At 52.2% G+C, this 15,134-nt stretch overlaps 1 protein-coding gene across 1 annotated transcript in view; it reads right to left on the bottom strand.

The window, feature by feature from the left end:
• LOC107122746 (E3 ubiquitin-protein ligase CBL-like) overlaps nucleotides 1-15,134 on the bottom strand; it is a 53,758-nt gene that overhangs the window by 17,389 nt on the left and 21,235 nt on the right. The window contains exons 4-8 of the mRNA XM_015425878.1: nucleotides 13,086-13,173; nucleotides 11,338-11,469; nucleotides 9,934-10,116; nucleotides 7,593-7,709; nucleotides 5,259-5,433 (exon numbers count right to left, since the gene is read on the bottom strand). Coding sequence (XP_015281364.1) covers nucleotides 5,287-5,433; nucleotides 7,593-7,709; nucleotides 9,934-10,116; nucleotides 11,338-11,469; nucleotides 13,086-13,173 — 667 coding nt within the window. The 3' untranslated portion in view covers nucleotides 5,259-5,286. The remainder of the gene's footprint in view (nucleotides 1-5,258; nucleotides 5,434-7,592; nucleotides 7,710-9,933; nucleotides 10,117-11,337; nucleotides 11,470-13,085; nucleotides 13,174-15,134) is intronic.

Genomic DNA, 15,134 nt, shown 5'->3' with positions numbered 1-15,134 from the left:
TGCCACACCTCTGACAGCACAGCTCATTAGCACATTAGGACGCACCCCCATGTTACCAGAAGTGTGGTCATCCAGCCACACCCACCTTTTGCTTGTTATTCTGTTTACCTTGTTTGTGGTCAAAACCCAGGGCCTTTTTTTGTAGCAGGGACCCCTTTGCATGTTAGGCCGCACACCCCTAATGTAGCCAATCCTAATGCGTGTCTGCTGTTGGGTGTGGCCTATTATACTAATGAGTTCCTGCTGGGCGTGGCCAACTCGGGAGCCAGCCGGAATGCCGTTCCTGTGCGTTCCTGCCCCAAAATAGCCCTGTGCGTAATCCACCTCGAGTCCAAGTGAGAAAGACCAACTATAAATAAGGCAAATAAGTAAATAAAAGCTGTTAAAAGCACAAGAGCAGAGCCGGTATAAAAGGAGTGTGGGGGTGCGCGAAGTGCCGTCGGGTTGCCAGTGGCGGACCTAACATTTTTGGGACCCTGAAGCTTGAACTGTGATGGGGTGGGGGCCTCTTCTCAACCAGCAACAACAGGTAGAAGGTCACCAGAGGTGTGTGTGTGGGGGGCTCACTTGGCTAAAGAGGTGACAATCTAATTTTTGGTGCTAAAAGGCACAAGCGAGACGAGTGCAGCCTGCATTGAGACTCCAGATGTCTTTTTATGGTTCTGATTGGCTAAGGGCTGGGCTGTAGGACTATTAAGCCTTGCACCGACGAAGGATTTGAGGATCCAGCTGCCAAAATGTAGGCTATGAATAGATCCTGGCGATCAAACGTCCAATGGCAAAAGCCCCACCTGGCCTTGCCCACGGGCACCTTGTTGGAGACCCCTGATCTAGAGTATAAAAGGTGGCACTTTCCCATATCACTTCCTGAACTGAAGGGTACCTCAAAATGCTGACAACGTTCCCGCGGATTTCTACGGCAAGGGGGGAAAGCCTTACTGCACCACATTTAATACTTTTTACACACCTTGCGTTTTCTCTGCCTGCAATTCTTATGCCCACCAGCACCCATAATATATGAGAACGTTGTTTTAAAGAATCCAGAAGGACCCAAACGCATTTTACAAGCAAAGGAAACCAGAAATCGCAGTATTCCGTCTCCGTCGCTAGAGCGTTGGCGCCTCCCGCTGGCCAAATCTGGCACATCATGTTACACGTTAATCTGCTGTTCAGCCCCTGTCTATAAATTTGAACTCTACTCTATATGCTGAACCCTGGAGAAGAAGTGAAACTCCTTCAAAGGAAGAATAGATGAAATACTGGAAACAGCAGAGATGGACAACTTAACTTCAATCTTGAGAGGAAATAACAAAAGATTTTGAGGGCACATGGTCAAAAGATGCCTAAGTAACTGAGCAATAAATATAGCTAAGATTGGAGTAACACAATAGGTAAGACATGTAAATATCAGTAAGTTTGTATACAAATAATAAAGGAGTGAACAACCGATGTGAGAACTAAGATGAAATCCAGTGGCACCTCCAAGACCAACAAAATTTGATTTCTGGGTATAAGTGAGATCTGAGTAAATTAGAATGTCTAGTGAGATAAGAAGCCAATGTCTCTGTTAAATCCTGGGATTCCATTGCTCTGAGTGTTGTTGTCATGACCCCAGGGGGTCTCTGCCTTCCGTCGCCACCACCCTGGACTTCGGTCCCTTTGAGAAGGCCCAGGGTACCCTCTCAAACCCATCCAACAAGCCCCTTTACAGCCAAGAACACACAGGCGTGATTGATACAGGCAGAGAAAATAATTAAATACAAAGGGTTTATTAAAAACAAAACTGGGGCATGGAAGACAAGGCAAGGTGCTTTAAAAGGGTATAACAGTGTGAAAGGCAAAATAAACATAATCTAACGCATAATCCAACCTGTTTCTACTTCCAGGTCCACAGCCTGCCTAGCACTCACGCTGAGCCCAGTAAGGATGTGCATTCGGTTCGTTCAAACCGAATGCACCCCCGAAAATGGCCCATTCGGACCGCTTTCGGGCTGCTGCATACCCATTCAGATTCTCTGATCTGAATTGGCTTGCCCCCGAATTGCCGGCAATTCGGCCCCATTATATCCTACGGGCCATTGAAGTCAATGGCGAAAACACAGGGTATATTGGTGGGGAAAAAGTAACTTTTTTCTTACTATAGAGAACAATGGAGGGGATAGGGGCAACCTGTTTGAGGGCCCGTAGAATTGGACCCCCTGGTCCAATCCTCTTGAAACTTGGTTGGTATCTTGGGGAGAGGCTCCAGCCGCTGCCCTGCGAGTTTGGAGCCTCTCCATCACCACCCCTCCCCTCCAACACACAGAATATACCCTATGTTTTCGCCATTGACTTCAATGGCCCGTAGGATATAATGGGGCTGAAATTGACATTCGGCTGGCAAAGACTCCCCAATGGGCTCCTACTGACGAAACTGACATGCGGGAGTCTTACTGCCAGCCGAAATTGATTCTGCCTGATTCGGCTGCATCTGAATGGGCCGGATTTATTTTATTTTTTTGCACACCCCTAGAGCTCAGTGGAGATCTTCCTCTCTCCCAGACCAGCCTGTCCCCACAGTGAGACCAGGCCGCAGAGAAAGACACCCTGTTTTCCACAGTTAACCGTTAAGACCAACTCTCCTCACACAGTTCAACAGTCTCCTCACAGAATCTCCCTCTCTGATTGGCTACAGCTCGTTGCTAAGCCTTATGGGGACTGTAGGCTGTCTGCTCACTGCCGTGCAGGTCTCTCCTGGGACCAGGCCGCAGTAGGCCCTGCTCCCAGTCCTGCACAGATCATGACAACAAGGAAGAAACGTGTCCAGCGACAGCATGGGCATTGGCCAATAGGACCTTCCCTTAACATCAGGATGGAGAGAAAAAAGAAGCTTGAAGAGTAAAGAAAGAGAGAGAGAGAGAGAGAGAGAGAGAGAGAGAGAGAGAGATCTTCCTTGAGTGACAGGGTTCAGCCAGGCTAGCAAGAGCCAGTGTGGGGCAGCAGTTAGAGGGTCAGAGTAGGAGGCCAACAAAGTTTAATTCTGGGTATGAGCTAGAAGGAGTGTGGGCCTGCACACGGAACCTTACGCCCAGAGTTAAACTGGGTTGGTCTTAAAGGGGCCGCTGGACTCACACTTGGCTCTGAGTAAGTAAAATCGTAGCTGGGCAGGCCATGTGATCTGAAAAGAATTCTGGAGCAGCGACCGAAGGGAGGGGGGGACCGGTCCCCTCTGTCCCCCGCTGGCTGTATCCGAAGAAGGGAGCAGTGATGCTCAAAAGCTCCTCCCCTGCCACAGATCTTATTCGCCTTTCAGGGGCTCCTGGACTCTTGCTCTTTTCTGCTGCGGCAGACAAACAGGGCTCCCCATCTCGAGGAAGTGAGCGGTGACTCCCGAAAGCTCCTCCCCTGCCACAAATTTTGTTAGTCTTTCAGGTGCTCCTGGACTCTTGCTCTTTTCTGCTGCTAGGTAAAGGTAAAGGTTCCCTTGTTTGAAAGCCAGTCGAGTCCGACTCTAGGGTTGCGGTGCTCATCTCTGTTTCCAAGCCGAAGAGCCAGCGCTGTCCGAAGACGCTTCCATGGTCATGTGGCCGGCATGACTAAACACCAAGCCGCACGGAACGCTGTTCCCTTCCCACCGAAGTGGTACCTATTTATCTACTTGCAATGTCTTGCTTTCGAGCGGCTGGGTTGGCAGGAGCTGGAACTAGAGACGGGAGCTCACTCCGTCATGCGGCATCCTGGGTCTCGAACTGCTGAACTACCGACCTTCCACAGCCTGCAGCTCAGCGTCTTAACCACTTGAGCCACCGCAGCTCTTTTCTCCTGCTGCAGGCAGACTAAAACAGCTACCCCCATCTTGAAGAAGTGAGCAGGGACTCCTGTGAGTGGCTCCGATAATCCATGAGATTTCCTTCCAGGGTCGACCCTGGTTAGTACTTAGACGGGAGACCCCCCCCTCCTAGGAAGCCCTGGGTTGCTATGCAGAGGCAGGCAAGGGCAAACCCCCTCTGCCTGGAGCTGGATTGGTCCAGGCTAGCAGATCTTGGAAGTTAAGCAGGGTTGGCCCTAGTTAATACTTGGATGGGAGACCGCCAATGTATTCCTTTATTTATCTCATACCCCGCCCTATCCCACAAGTGGGCTCAAGGAAGCCCAGGGTCGCTACGCAGAGGCAGGCAATGGCAAAACCCCTCCGTTTGCCTCTGCCTGGGTCTGGATGGTACAAGCTAGCTCAGTCTCATCAGGTCTCGGAGGCTACACAGGGTCAGTATGAGTTAGCACTTGGATGCAGGGGTCATTTCCTGCGGGAGCGCACAGGAGCGGAGCTCCGGCAGGAAAGAGCCCAGGGGGCGGGCACATGCAAGAAGCCCCGCCCCCTGCTCCCAGCAGCCCTCAGTCAGAGCAAGAAGCAGCCAGGTAAGTTGCAGAGCCCCCCCCTCCCCCAAGATAATCCAGTGGCACCTTTAAGTCCAGGTTTTATTCAGGTACAAGCTCTCCCTCCTCTTTGAGGACAGATCTGCATGTTCTTTCCCCCCATAATATCTAGCAATCCAAACAGTCCAGTGGAGCCTGAGCGGTGGGCGTTGCCTTCTGACACACGTCCGGTGATGTCAGGGGGTGTGGCCTATGCAAATAAGTTACGCTAATGAGCTCCTGCTCCTCTTTTTCTACGAAATGACCCCTGCTTGGATGGGAGACCACCAAGGAAGCCCAGGGTTGCTATGCAGAGGCAGGCAATGGCAAACCCACCTCTGTTCATCTCTTGCGTGGAATGGGGTTGCCGTGAGTCAGTTACTCCTCAGTGGCACCTCCTTTTCTTCCTCCCCTTCTCTTCCTCCCCCCATTACACTCTCTCCTTCCACTGCGACACGGACCTCGGCCCCTCAACCCCCATTCTCCGCTTCAGATGGCAACTCAGGAAAGACCTCGACACAGTCTCTTCATTGCACTTTGCCCAAGAAGGTCTGCTTAGAAGTTAAGTCCCTTTTTAGTCCACGGAGCTTCCTCCCGGGCAGGGGTTATTTTTCCCTGGCGGAACGCGCCGGAGACAGAGTTCCGGAACCTCTTTGGCAAAATTCTGTTTTAAATGTTCAAACGTTTGTGAGTTTTCGGTATAGAGATTGAAAACTTCGTTTCCCTCTTGAGAGTTCCGGCGCCTCTTCCCCCCCCCCCCCCAAAAGCCCTGCTCCCGGGGAAAGCGCTCTTAGGACTTCAGCCTCAAAAGCTCCGGCTGACGGATCCGCTAACTCAATAAAACCGTCGCCTTCCTTTTTACTCACCCATCTTGATGGCCGTCTTGACCCCCGATCAGCTCAGCTGCTCCGGCTCTGGCAGCCCCCCAGGGAAGGGAGAGGCAGCAGCCGCGGCGTCCCAGGGGACTGAGGTGTGTAGGCTGTCCTGGGGGATGTTTGGCAAGGGGCGGTGCTGCAGCCAGGGGTGAGCGGAGGGGGAGGCCTGCAGAGGACGGAGAATAAGCATCACATTTCTACAGCTTTATGCACATCGCCTTGCTGCGGTCTTTACGACACCCCTGCAAGGCGGGCTGGTGTGTTGACGAGGAGGGAAAGGATTGAATGAGGGACTCTCTTGCCTAGAGAGCCAGTTTGGCGTCGTGGTTAGGAGCGCGGACTCTGATCTGGGAGAACCGGGTTTGATCCCCCGCTCCTCCACGTGCAGCTGCTGGTGTAACCTTGGGCCAGTCACAAGTTCTCACGAAGCCGTTCTCTCGTGAGCAGTTTCTGTCAGAGCTCTCTCAGCCCCACCTACCTCACAGGTTGTCTGTTGTGGGAAGGGGAAGGGAAAGGAGTCTGTAAGCCGCTCTGAGACTCATTCAGAAGAAGAAGAAGAAGAGAGAAGAGATTGGATTTCTACCCCGCCCTTCACTTGGAGTCTCAGAGCGGCTTACAAACTCCTTTTCCTTCCCCTCCCCACAACAGACACCCTGTGAGCAGTGTTCCCTCTAAGCTGAGTTAGTGTGCGCTAGCTCATAGTTTTTTAGCCTCCAGCTCACACATTTTTGTCTTAGGTCAGGAAGGATGGTTCCATGGCAAAGCAATTTATGCAGTCGCCAAATGGCTCGCTCACAACTTTAATGACAGTAGCTCACAAAGGGGAACTTTTGCTCACAAGACTCCACAGCTTGGAGGGAACATTGCCTGTGAGGCAGGTGGGGCTGAGAGAGCTCTGACCCAAACTGCTCTTTTTCAAGGACAGCTGTGCCAGAGCTTGTGACTGACCCAAGGTCACACCAGCAGCTGCAAGTGGAGGAGTGGGGAATCGAACCCGGTTCTCCCAGATTAGAGTCCATGCACTTAACCACGACACCACTACACTACACCAAACTGGCTCTCAGGTGGTGAAGGGCGGGGTATAATTCCAATCTCCTCCTCCTCCTCCTTTTCTTCTTCTCCTCCATCTAACAGGTTCACGCTGAGATTTGAACCAGCAGCTTTCTCATTTGTAGCACGGTCTTTAGGTTAGGGTCAAGATGAGAAGTTCCGGGAGATTTGAGGATGGGGCCCAGGGAGGGCGGGGTTTGGGGAGGGAAGGGACCGCATCAGACAACAATGCCACCGAGACCAGCTTCCAAAGCCGCCATTGTCTCCAGGGGGACTGATCTCTGCTGGCTGGAGACCACTTGTAATCCCAGGAGGTCTCCAGCCACCACCAGGAGGTTGGCACCCCTATTAACACAGGACTGCAAAGACGAGGAGGAGGATGAGATTGGCTGTATACCCTGCCCTTCACTACCCAAAGAACATCTTACAATCTCCTTTCCTTTCCCCTTCCCACAATGGACACCCTGTGTGGTCGGTGGGGCTCAGAGAGCTCTTGAGAGAGAGAGAGAACTGCTCCTGAGAGAACAGCTCTGAAAGAACTGTGACTGGCCCGAGGTCACATCAGCAGCTGCGTGTGGGAGTGGGGAATCTAACCCGGTTCTCCCAGATTAGAGTCTGTGCATTTAACCAACGCTCCCTCTAAGCTGCAGAGTCTTGTGAGCAAAAAATCTACTTTGTGAGCTACCGGATTTCAAGTTGTGAGCAAGCGATTTGGCTCCTGCATCAATCAGTTTGCACTGGAGCCATCCTTCCTGAGCCGGGACAAAAACACGTGAGCCGGAGGCTAAAAAACTGTGAGCTAGCTCACACCAGCTCAGCTTAGAGGGAACAGTGCTCCTAACCACCACACCAAACTGACACCCAAACAGTGCGCAGGGGTGTTAAAAGTTGCACGTCCGGTCACTACTACGTTTGCCACTAAAGCGTCTGGCTTCCACAAATGGTCTTCGTTCAACGGTTCTGCAAAACACGCCCTCCTGGAATAATGCTCCCTCTAGGCTGCGTGATCTTGTGAGCAAAAATTCCACTCTGTGAGCTACTGGCATTAAAGTTTTGAGCGAGCGATTTGGCTGCTGCATAAATCAGTTTGCTCGGGGGCCCTCCTTCCTGAGCAGACAAAAATCTGTGAGCCGGAGGCTTAAAAACTGTGAGCTGGCTCACACTAACTCAGCTCAGAGGGAACACTGCTCCTGGACCAGAGATGCCCTCCTTTTCCCCGCCCCCCCCCCGCCAGGCTCTCTCTGGCACCGTCCTCGGGCTGCAGGTGCAACTCACTTGATACACGGGGTTGGCAGGAGGGGGCTTATTCAGCTGCGGACGGATTCCACGAGGAGGTACGGGAGGGGTCTGCAGCTCCGGGTCCAGATGTGGAGAGGAAACGGGATTCTCGATCTGGAGGGAAAGGACAGGGTCAACCCACGCCCGCTAAACATCGAGGAACATTCGTCGACGAAACGAATTCAAGGGAGACCGAAAGATTCGTTTACTCGCCGAACACAAACGGCCATCCGCATAAAGCAAAACAGGAATACGTTTCGTACTAAAAACTTGAATTACCCTTGGGATATAAGGCCCCCCCGCCCCGTGATACCTCTGCTCTGTCCACCGCTGCCCCTCCCTGTGTTCACCATTAGAGTTGCCGACTCTGGGTTGGGAAATCCCTGGAGATTTTGGAGGCAGGGCCTGTGGAGGGAGGGGTTTAGGGAGGGGAGAGAGCTCAGCTGCCTATAATGCCTTAGAGTCTACCCTCCAGAGCGGTCTTTTTCTCCAGGGGATCAATTGTAATAGCAGGAGATCTCCGGGTAACACCTTGAGGAGGTCAACCCTAGCAGGTTGGGGAGACATTTTAGGATTGGGAAATCCCTGGAGATTTTGGTAGGGTTGCCAGGTCCAAATCGGGAAATATCTGGGGATGTTGGGGGTGGAGCCAGGATGTGACATCACAAAAGTGGTGTCACACCCTGTGATGTCACCCTCAGGTCTACCCTCACATCCAGAAGGTTCCTGTGATTCCATGGCAGGAGCTTGTGCTTCTAACACAGTGTTTGCTCTCAACTCATTCTCCACCCGAGCCACATGCTTGGGTGGTACCACTTAAGGTTGCCAGGCGAGGCTGACAAGGTGGTGGGGGACTTTCCAGGAGCCTCCAGGACGGGGTGGGTGGGGAGAAGCTTGACTGGACTCCAATTCCCTGAAGCGGGGGGAAGGACTCCAAACCAGGGAATCCCCTGCCCCCAACTGGGAATTATCAAAGCATTCACAAATGTCACAAGTTACCATTAGACAATAGTCTATTGCAACATAACCACAGTAAAACAATTGATAGAGTAGAATTAGTGGTCACAATTCCAAAACACTCGTGACAATTCAAAGACGACAAAATTTGGTATAACAATTCAATAATGAAGAACGAATCCAGCAGGTGACTCCTCTGTATTCTTTCAGTATAATAGTGTCCCAAAGACCTCAAAGTGCATTTTGAATCTCTCTTTGGTTTCTTTGGTTTCACTGTTATATTGTTATATCGTAATTCCGCTTTTCAGCCATAAAACTGAGGAAGGAGGCTTTGAAACGTCTGGCATACCTAGGAAGGACGTTTTTGGCTGCAGATTTATATTTGGGACATCCTCTGCCTTTTTTGTGGACTTTTGAGGTCTTTGGGACACTATCAGGGGTCATTACGTAGAAAAAGAGTTACAGGAGCTTATTAGCATAACTCATTAGCATAACTTATTTGCATATGTCACACCCCCTGCCAGAAGGCAACACCCACTGCTCTGGCTCCACTGGACTGTTTTGGATTGCTAGCTATTGGGGATGTACAGATCTGTCCTCGCAGAGGAGGGAGAGCTTGTACCTGAATAAAACTTGGTCTTAAAGGTGCCACTGGACTGTTTTGGACCAGGAGGCCTCTGCAACTTACCTGGCTGCTTCTTGCTCTGACTGAGGGCTGCTGGGAGCAGGGGGTGGGGCTTGTTGCATGTGCCCGCCCCCTGGGCTCTTTACTGCTGGAGCTCCGCTCCTGTGCGCTCCCGCAGGAAATAACCCCTGGACACTATTATACTGAAAGGATACAGAGGAGTCGCCTGTTGGATTCTTTCTTCACTACTGAATTGTTATACCAAATTTTGCCTTCTGTCCTTTGAATTGTCACTAGTGTTTTGGAACGGTGACCACTGACTCTACTCTGTTCCTTGTTATACTGTGATTACGTTGCAACAGACTGTTGTCTGATGGTAACTTGTGAAATCTGTGAATGCCTTGATGGTCTAAAAAGGTAAAGGTAAAGGTTCCCTTGCTCGAAAGCCAGTCGAGTCCGACTCTAGGGTTGCAGTGCTCATCTCCGTTTCAAAGCTGAAGAGCCAGCGCTGTCCGAAGTAGTTTCCGTGGTCATGTGGCCGGCATGACTAAACACTAAGGAGCACGGAACGCTGTTCCCTTCCCACCGAAGTGGTACCTATTTATCTACTTGCCATTTCTTGCTTTCGAACTGCTAGGTTGGCAGGAGCTGGAACTAGAGACGGGAGCTCACTCGAGAGCAATCCTAACAGCGGGGGAAATCCGGGTGCCACCCGGAAGATGGCGAGCCCGTGCCCCCGCCCCGCCAGCCACTGACCCCGATCCCCTTGCGCATGAGAGCCAGCTGCTGCAGCACGTCCTCCACGTCCTCCAGGTCTCCCTCGTCGTCGTCTTCATCTAGGCTGGGCTTTTCCTCCTTGTAGGTGAAGGGGTCGATGAGGACGTCTTCGTGGCCCCAGATCTCGCGGCGGCAGAACGGGCAGGTGTGCGCCTCAGACAGCTGGTGGGGGTGGAAGGCAGAGGGGTTCGGTCAGGATCCGGCCCCGAGGCGAGGCGAAGACAACATGGGTCTTTCTCTGGCTTCTGAACCCTGATTCCCCTCTAGGCTTTCTCTCCCCTCTGAGCCCTGCCACAACCCCCGGTTCAACGGGCGAAGGCACGGAAGCGTTGGGCGTACTTGCGAATGCCCAGTTTTGTGTGGACTGCCTGAGGGTATTTAGCAGGAACACCATAAGGGAAAAAGCCAAAGGGCTGTGCTCTCTAAGGCTTCTTATCGTTTCATTATTGTCCACAAGAGTGGAATGGCACTAACGCTCAGGGGGAAATCTGGAATTAGCTGATAGTAAAAGGGAAACTTGGCCTGGAGGGCCCAGGTGAGCCCGATCGCGTCAGCTCTCAGAAGTTAAGCAGGGCTGGCCCAGGTGAGTACTTGGATGGGAGACCAACAAGGGAAGGGTTGCTACGCAGAGGCAGGCGATGGCAGAGCACCCCTGATAGTCTCTTGCCCTGACCTGGATGGCCCAGGCTAGCCTGATCTCATCGGACCTCGGAAGCTAAGCAGGGTCGGCCCTGGTTCGTACTTGGATGGGAGACCGCCGAGGAAGCCCAGGGTTGCTACGCAGAGGCAGGCAATGGGAAACCACCCCCGTTCGTCCCTTGCCTTGAAAACCCTACGGGGTCACCCTAATTCGGCTGCGACTCGGCAGCATTTCCCACCTCCAAAAAGGAGAAAAGAGAACCAACGCAAGGCCGTGCTTAAGAAAGAAAGGAAGGAGCGAACCGGAGATGCCATCCGGTCCAGTCATGTGGGGCCACCTCGGCAGGGCCCTTTTTGTAGCAGGAGCTCCTTTGCATATTAGGCGACACCCCCCCTAATGTAGCCAATCCGCCAAGAGCTTACAGAGCTCTTCTCACAGGGGCTACTGTAAACTCTTGGAGGATTGGCTACATTAGGGGGGGTGTCGCCTGATATGCAAAGGAGCTCCTGCTACAAAAAGAGCCCGGCCAGGAACAGCAGGGGGCAGGGCTGGACTGGGAGTGAGCCCAGCCAAGGGCCCTCGGTCTGTGCCAGCAGAATCGTGTGGGGCTGCTGCCCCCCTGGGGGCTCTGCTCAGCTCACTCCTGCCCCCCCTGGTGACCCTCGAGGGCAGCGCCCCCGCCCAACCGGGAATTTCCCTGGGAACTGAAAGGGCCCGTTCCGCCCTTGGGGTCAGGAGCTCACCTGCCAGGCGTCGAGGCAGCTGCGGCAGAGCAGGTGCCCGCAAGGCTGGATCCGGACGTCCTTGTCGTTCTCGGCGCAGATCTTGCAGAGCTGGAAGGTGGAGCCCACCTGGCAGTAGAGCTCAAACTGTTCCTGCAAGAGGAGTGGCGGAGGAAGGAGGAATTGGAAGAAGACCTTCGCGTGGGCCCGAGCCCTAAATGTGCATCGTAGGGACCACTTAGCAACCAACACCAGTTTGGTGTAGTGGTTAAGAGCGCGGACTCTAATCTGGGGGAACCGGGTTTGATTCCCCATGCCTCCAAATGCAGCTGCTGGTGGGACTTTGGGTCAGTCACAAGTTCTCTCGGAGCTGTTCTCTCAAGGGCAGTCCTCGAGAGAGCTCTCTCAGCCCCACCTAACTCACAGGGTGTCTGCTGTGGGGAGGGGAAGGGGAAGGAGACTGTAAGCTGCTCTGAGACTCTGAGTGAAGGGCGGGGTGTAAATCCAGTCTCCTCCTCCTCTTCTTCTAAATCGCTCCGGCTCGCCTGATCTTGTCAGAACTCAGAAGCTAAGCAAGGTTTTCAGTGCATCCAGTGAAGGAAGCTCTGACCCACGGCAGCTCATGCAGGAATAGATTTTATTTGTCTTTAAGGTGCCACTGGATTCCTGTCTCTGTTGTGCAGCTGCAGACTTAACAGGGCTACCCACCCGGAATTATCTCCCAGCCAACAAAGACCATAAGAACATCAGAGAAGCCATGCTGGATCAGGCCAATGGCCCACCTGGTACAACATTCTGTGTCTCACAGTGGCCAAAACCCAGGTGCCGTCAAGAGGTCCACCAGCAGGACCAGAACTCCAGAAGCCCTCCCACTGCTCCCCCCCCCCAAGCACCAAGAACAAAGACCATCACTGCCCCAGACAGAGTCTTCCATCTATAAAGGTAAAGGTTTCCCTTGCTTGAAAGCCAGTCGAATCCGACTCTAGGGGGCGGTGCTTATCTCTGTTTCCAAGCTAAAGAGTCGGCGCTGTCCGAAGAGCGCTGTGACCTTCCCACCAAAGCAGTACCTGCTTATCTACTTGCAGTTTCTTGCTTTCGAACTGCTAGGTTGGCAGGAGCTGGGGCCAGACACGGGAGCTCACTCCGTCACGCGGCACTCGGGTCTCGAACAGCCGAACTATCGACCTTCCGGTCTGCAGCTCAGCATCTTAACCTCTGAGCCACTGCGGCCCCTCTCTTCTATCTATAGGTAAAGGTAAAGGTCTCCCTTGCTCGAAAGCCAGTCGAATCCGACTCTAGGATTGCGGTGCTCATCTCCGTTTCCAAGCCGAAGAGCCAGCACTGTCCGAAGACGTTTCCGTGGTCATGTGGCCGGCATGGCTAAACGCCGAGGCGGTACCTATGTATCTACTTGCAATTTCTTGCTTTCGAACTGCTAGGTTGGCAGGAAGCGGGAACCAGAGACGGGAGCTCACTCCGTCATGCGGCACACTCGGGTCTCGAACTGCCGAACTACCGACCTTCCAGCCTGCAGTTCGGCGTCTTAACCACTTGAGCCACCGCATCTCCCTTCCACCTACGCCTTGTGGCTTATATGGAACCTCTGTTCCGTATGTTTCTCCAATCCCTTCTCAAAAGCTGTCTGTGCTTGTAGCTGCCACCACTTCCTGTGGCAGTAATTTCCACGTGTTGATTACTCTTTGGGTTAAGAAGTACATCTGTTGGGGCAGAGGCTGCTGGGAAGGTTCAGAAAAAGCGGAAGGCCTTACTTGCGAGACCTGGATTCTGCTCTGAGACGAGGCATTCATTAATTCCGTCAGGTCCGGGTTGATATTCTTCCCGTCGGGATAGAGGTAGCTGCAGGAAGAGAGGAGGAGTACGTCGGAACAACCTTTTGGATCAGTCACTGTTTGGTGCAGTTAAACGTTTCATGATGGGAAAAGATGCATGTTCAAGTTAATCTAAATATAAGTATATTTTCCTGGGCAGCAAGGGCATGCGTTCGTTGAAGGCGTACAATGAATTAGATTAAGGGCTTTTCCTCATTCTCATTTTTATCGCTTGTCTGTCCCTGTTGCTTTGGGGTTTCCCCCTGTTAAACACATGTTTTGCTCCCTCTAGTGGCCAGTTCGATATTACGTTGCGTTATGTCCGGCAAACAAGGTACGGAGGCTGAGGCCTTCCCTTAATAAAAACCTAAGAACAGCCCTGCTGGATCAGACCAGTGGCCCATCTAGTCCAGCATCCTGTCTCACACAGAGGCCAACCAGTTCCTCTGGAGGGCCAATCAAAGGGCATAAAGGCCGAGGCCTTCCCCTGATAAGAACCTAAGAAGAGCTTGCTGGATCAGACCAGTTGTCCATCCAGTCCAGTGTCCTGTCTCTCACACAGGGGCCAGTCAGTTCCTCTGGAGGGCCAACAAACAGGGCGGAGAGGCTGTGGCCTTCCTAAGAACATCAGAAGAGCCCTGCTGGATCAGACCAGTACTCCATCTAGTCCAGCATCCTGTCTCACACAGTGGCCAACCAGTTCCTCTGGAGGGCCAACAACAGGGCAGAGAGCCGATGATAGATGGATGGATGATAGATAGATGATAGATAAATGACAGATAGATAGATGACAGATAGATAGATAGATAAATTGATAGATAGTGTCACGCTCAGGGTCGCCCCCAGGTCCTGCAAACTCAGTAGCCGTGTTGACATTCTATAGAGGAAACGAGCGCCTCAGATTTGGAAGTGCTGGGGGTTGCTTCACACCCCAGACAACTTCCTCAGACCAACCATTTTTTCCTTCTCTCTCTGGGTTGGCCAGGAGATCGGGTCTGAATTCCTCCCCGGCACTCTTCAGCTTCCTCTCTTTTATATCCCCTCTTTTCCCCTGTGTTCCACCCCTTTATGTGATTAATAAACCTATAGGCTATTCCACCTGTCCATCACCGTGATCTCTTATCTCATGGTGCTCCCCCCTCTTAGTCCCGCCTTCCTGTATACTCAGTGCTTCCATCCCGGAGCTGGGCGTGTAAGGGAGTTCCCCCTTCCGGTCTGTACGACGAGGCCAACGCTGGCGTTCCCGGTGTCTTTACCTTTCAGGGGTAAGGTTGGGAATGTCCACCTGTCTCGCTCTTGCAACCGGGCCCTCCCCCCTTTATTCAGCATCTGAACGCGGTCTGTGCCAGTCCGTTCCCCCAACCCCTTCTCTTCCGGATTCCTCCAGCCCCGTTGTGAGCGTTGAGGGAGGGGTTCGAGGTCTCGGGTGCTTCCAAGACCCCCGTTCTTCCCTGAGACTTGGGTATAGCTCGGCGCGGGTAGATAGATTGATAGATGACAGATAGATGATAGATGGATGGATGACAGATAGATGATAGATGGATGGATGACAGATAGATGATAGATGGATGGATGATAGATAGATAGAGGGATAGATAGATAGAGGGATAGATAGAGGGATGGATAGATAGCGGGATGGATAGATAGATAGATAGATAGATGGATGGATAGATAGATAGATAGATGGATGGATAGATAGATAGAGGGAGGGAGGGATGGATAGATAGAGGGAGGGATAGATAAGATAGAGGGATAGATGGATAGATAGAGAGATAGAGAGAGAGAGAGAGAGAGATGGATGGATGATAGATGGATAGATGGATGATAGATAGATGGATGATAGATAGATGGATGATAGATGGATATAGAGATAGATAGATAAGATAGAGGGATGGATGGATAGATGGATGGATGGATGGATGGATGGATGGATAGATAGATAGATAGATAGATAGATAGATAGATAGATAGATAGATAAATAGATGAAT

Source organism: Gekko japonicus, unplaced genomic scaffold (assembly GCF_001447785.1).
Source record: "Gekko japonicus isolate JY-2015 unplaced genomic scaffold, Gekko_japonicus_V1.1 scaffold2660, whole genome shotgun sequence".
In the NCBI taxonomy this organism is placed as follows: Eukaryota; Metazoa; Chordata; class Lepidosauria; order Squamata; family Gekkonidae; genus Gekko; species Gekko japonicus.
The sequence above is the reverse complement of the archived record's forward strand: the minus strand, read 5'-3'. Positions and strand labels throughout refer to the sequence as shown.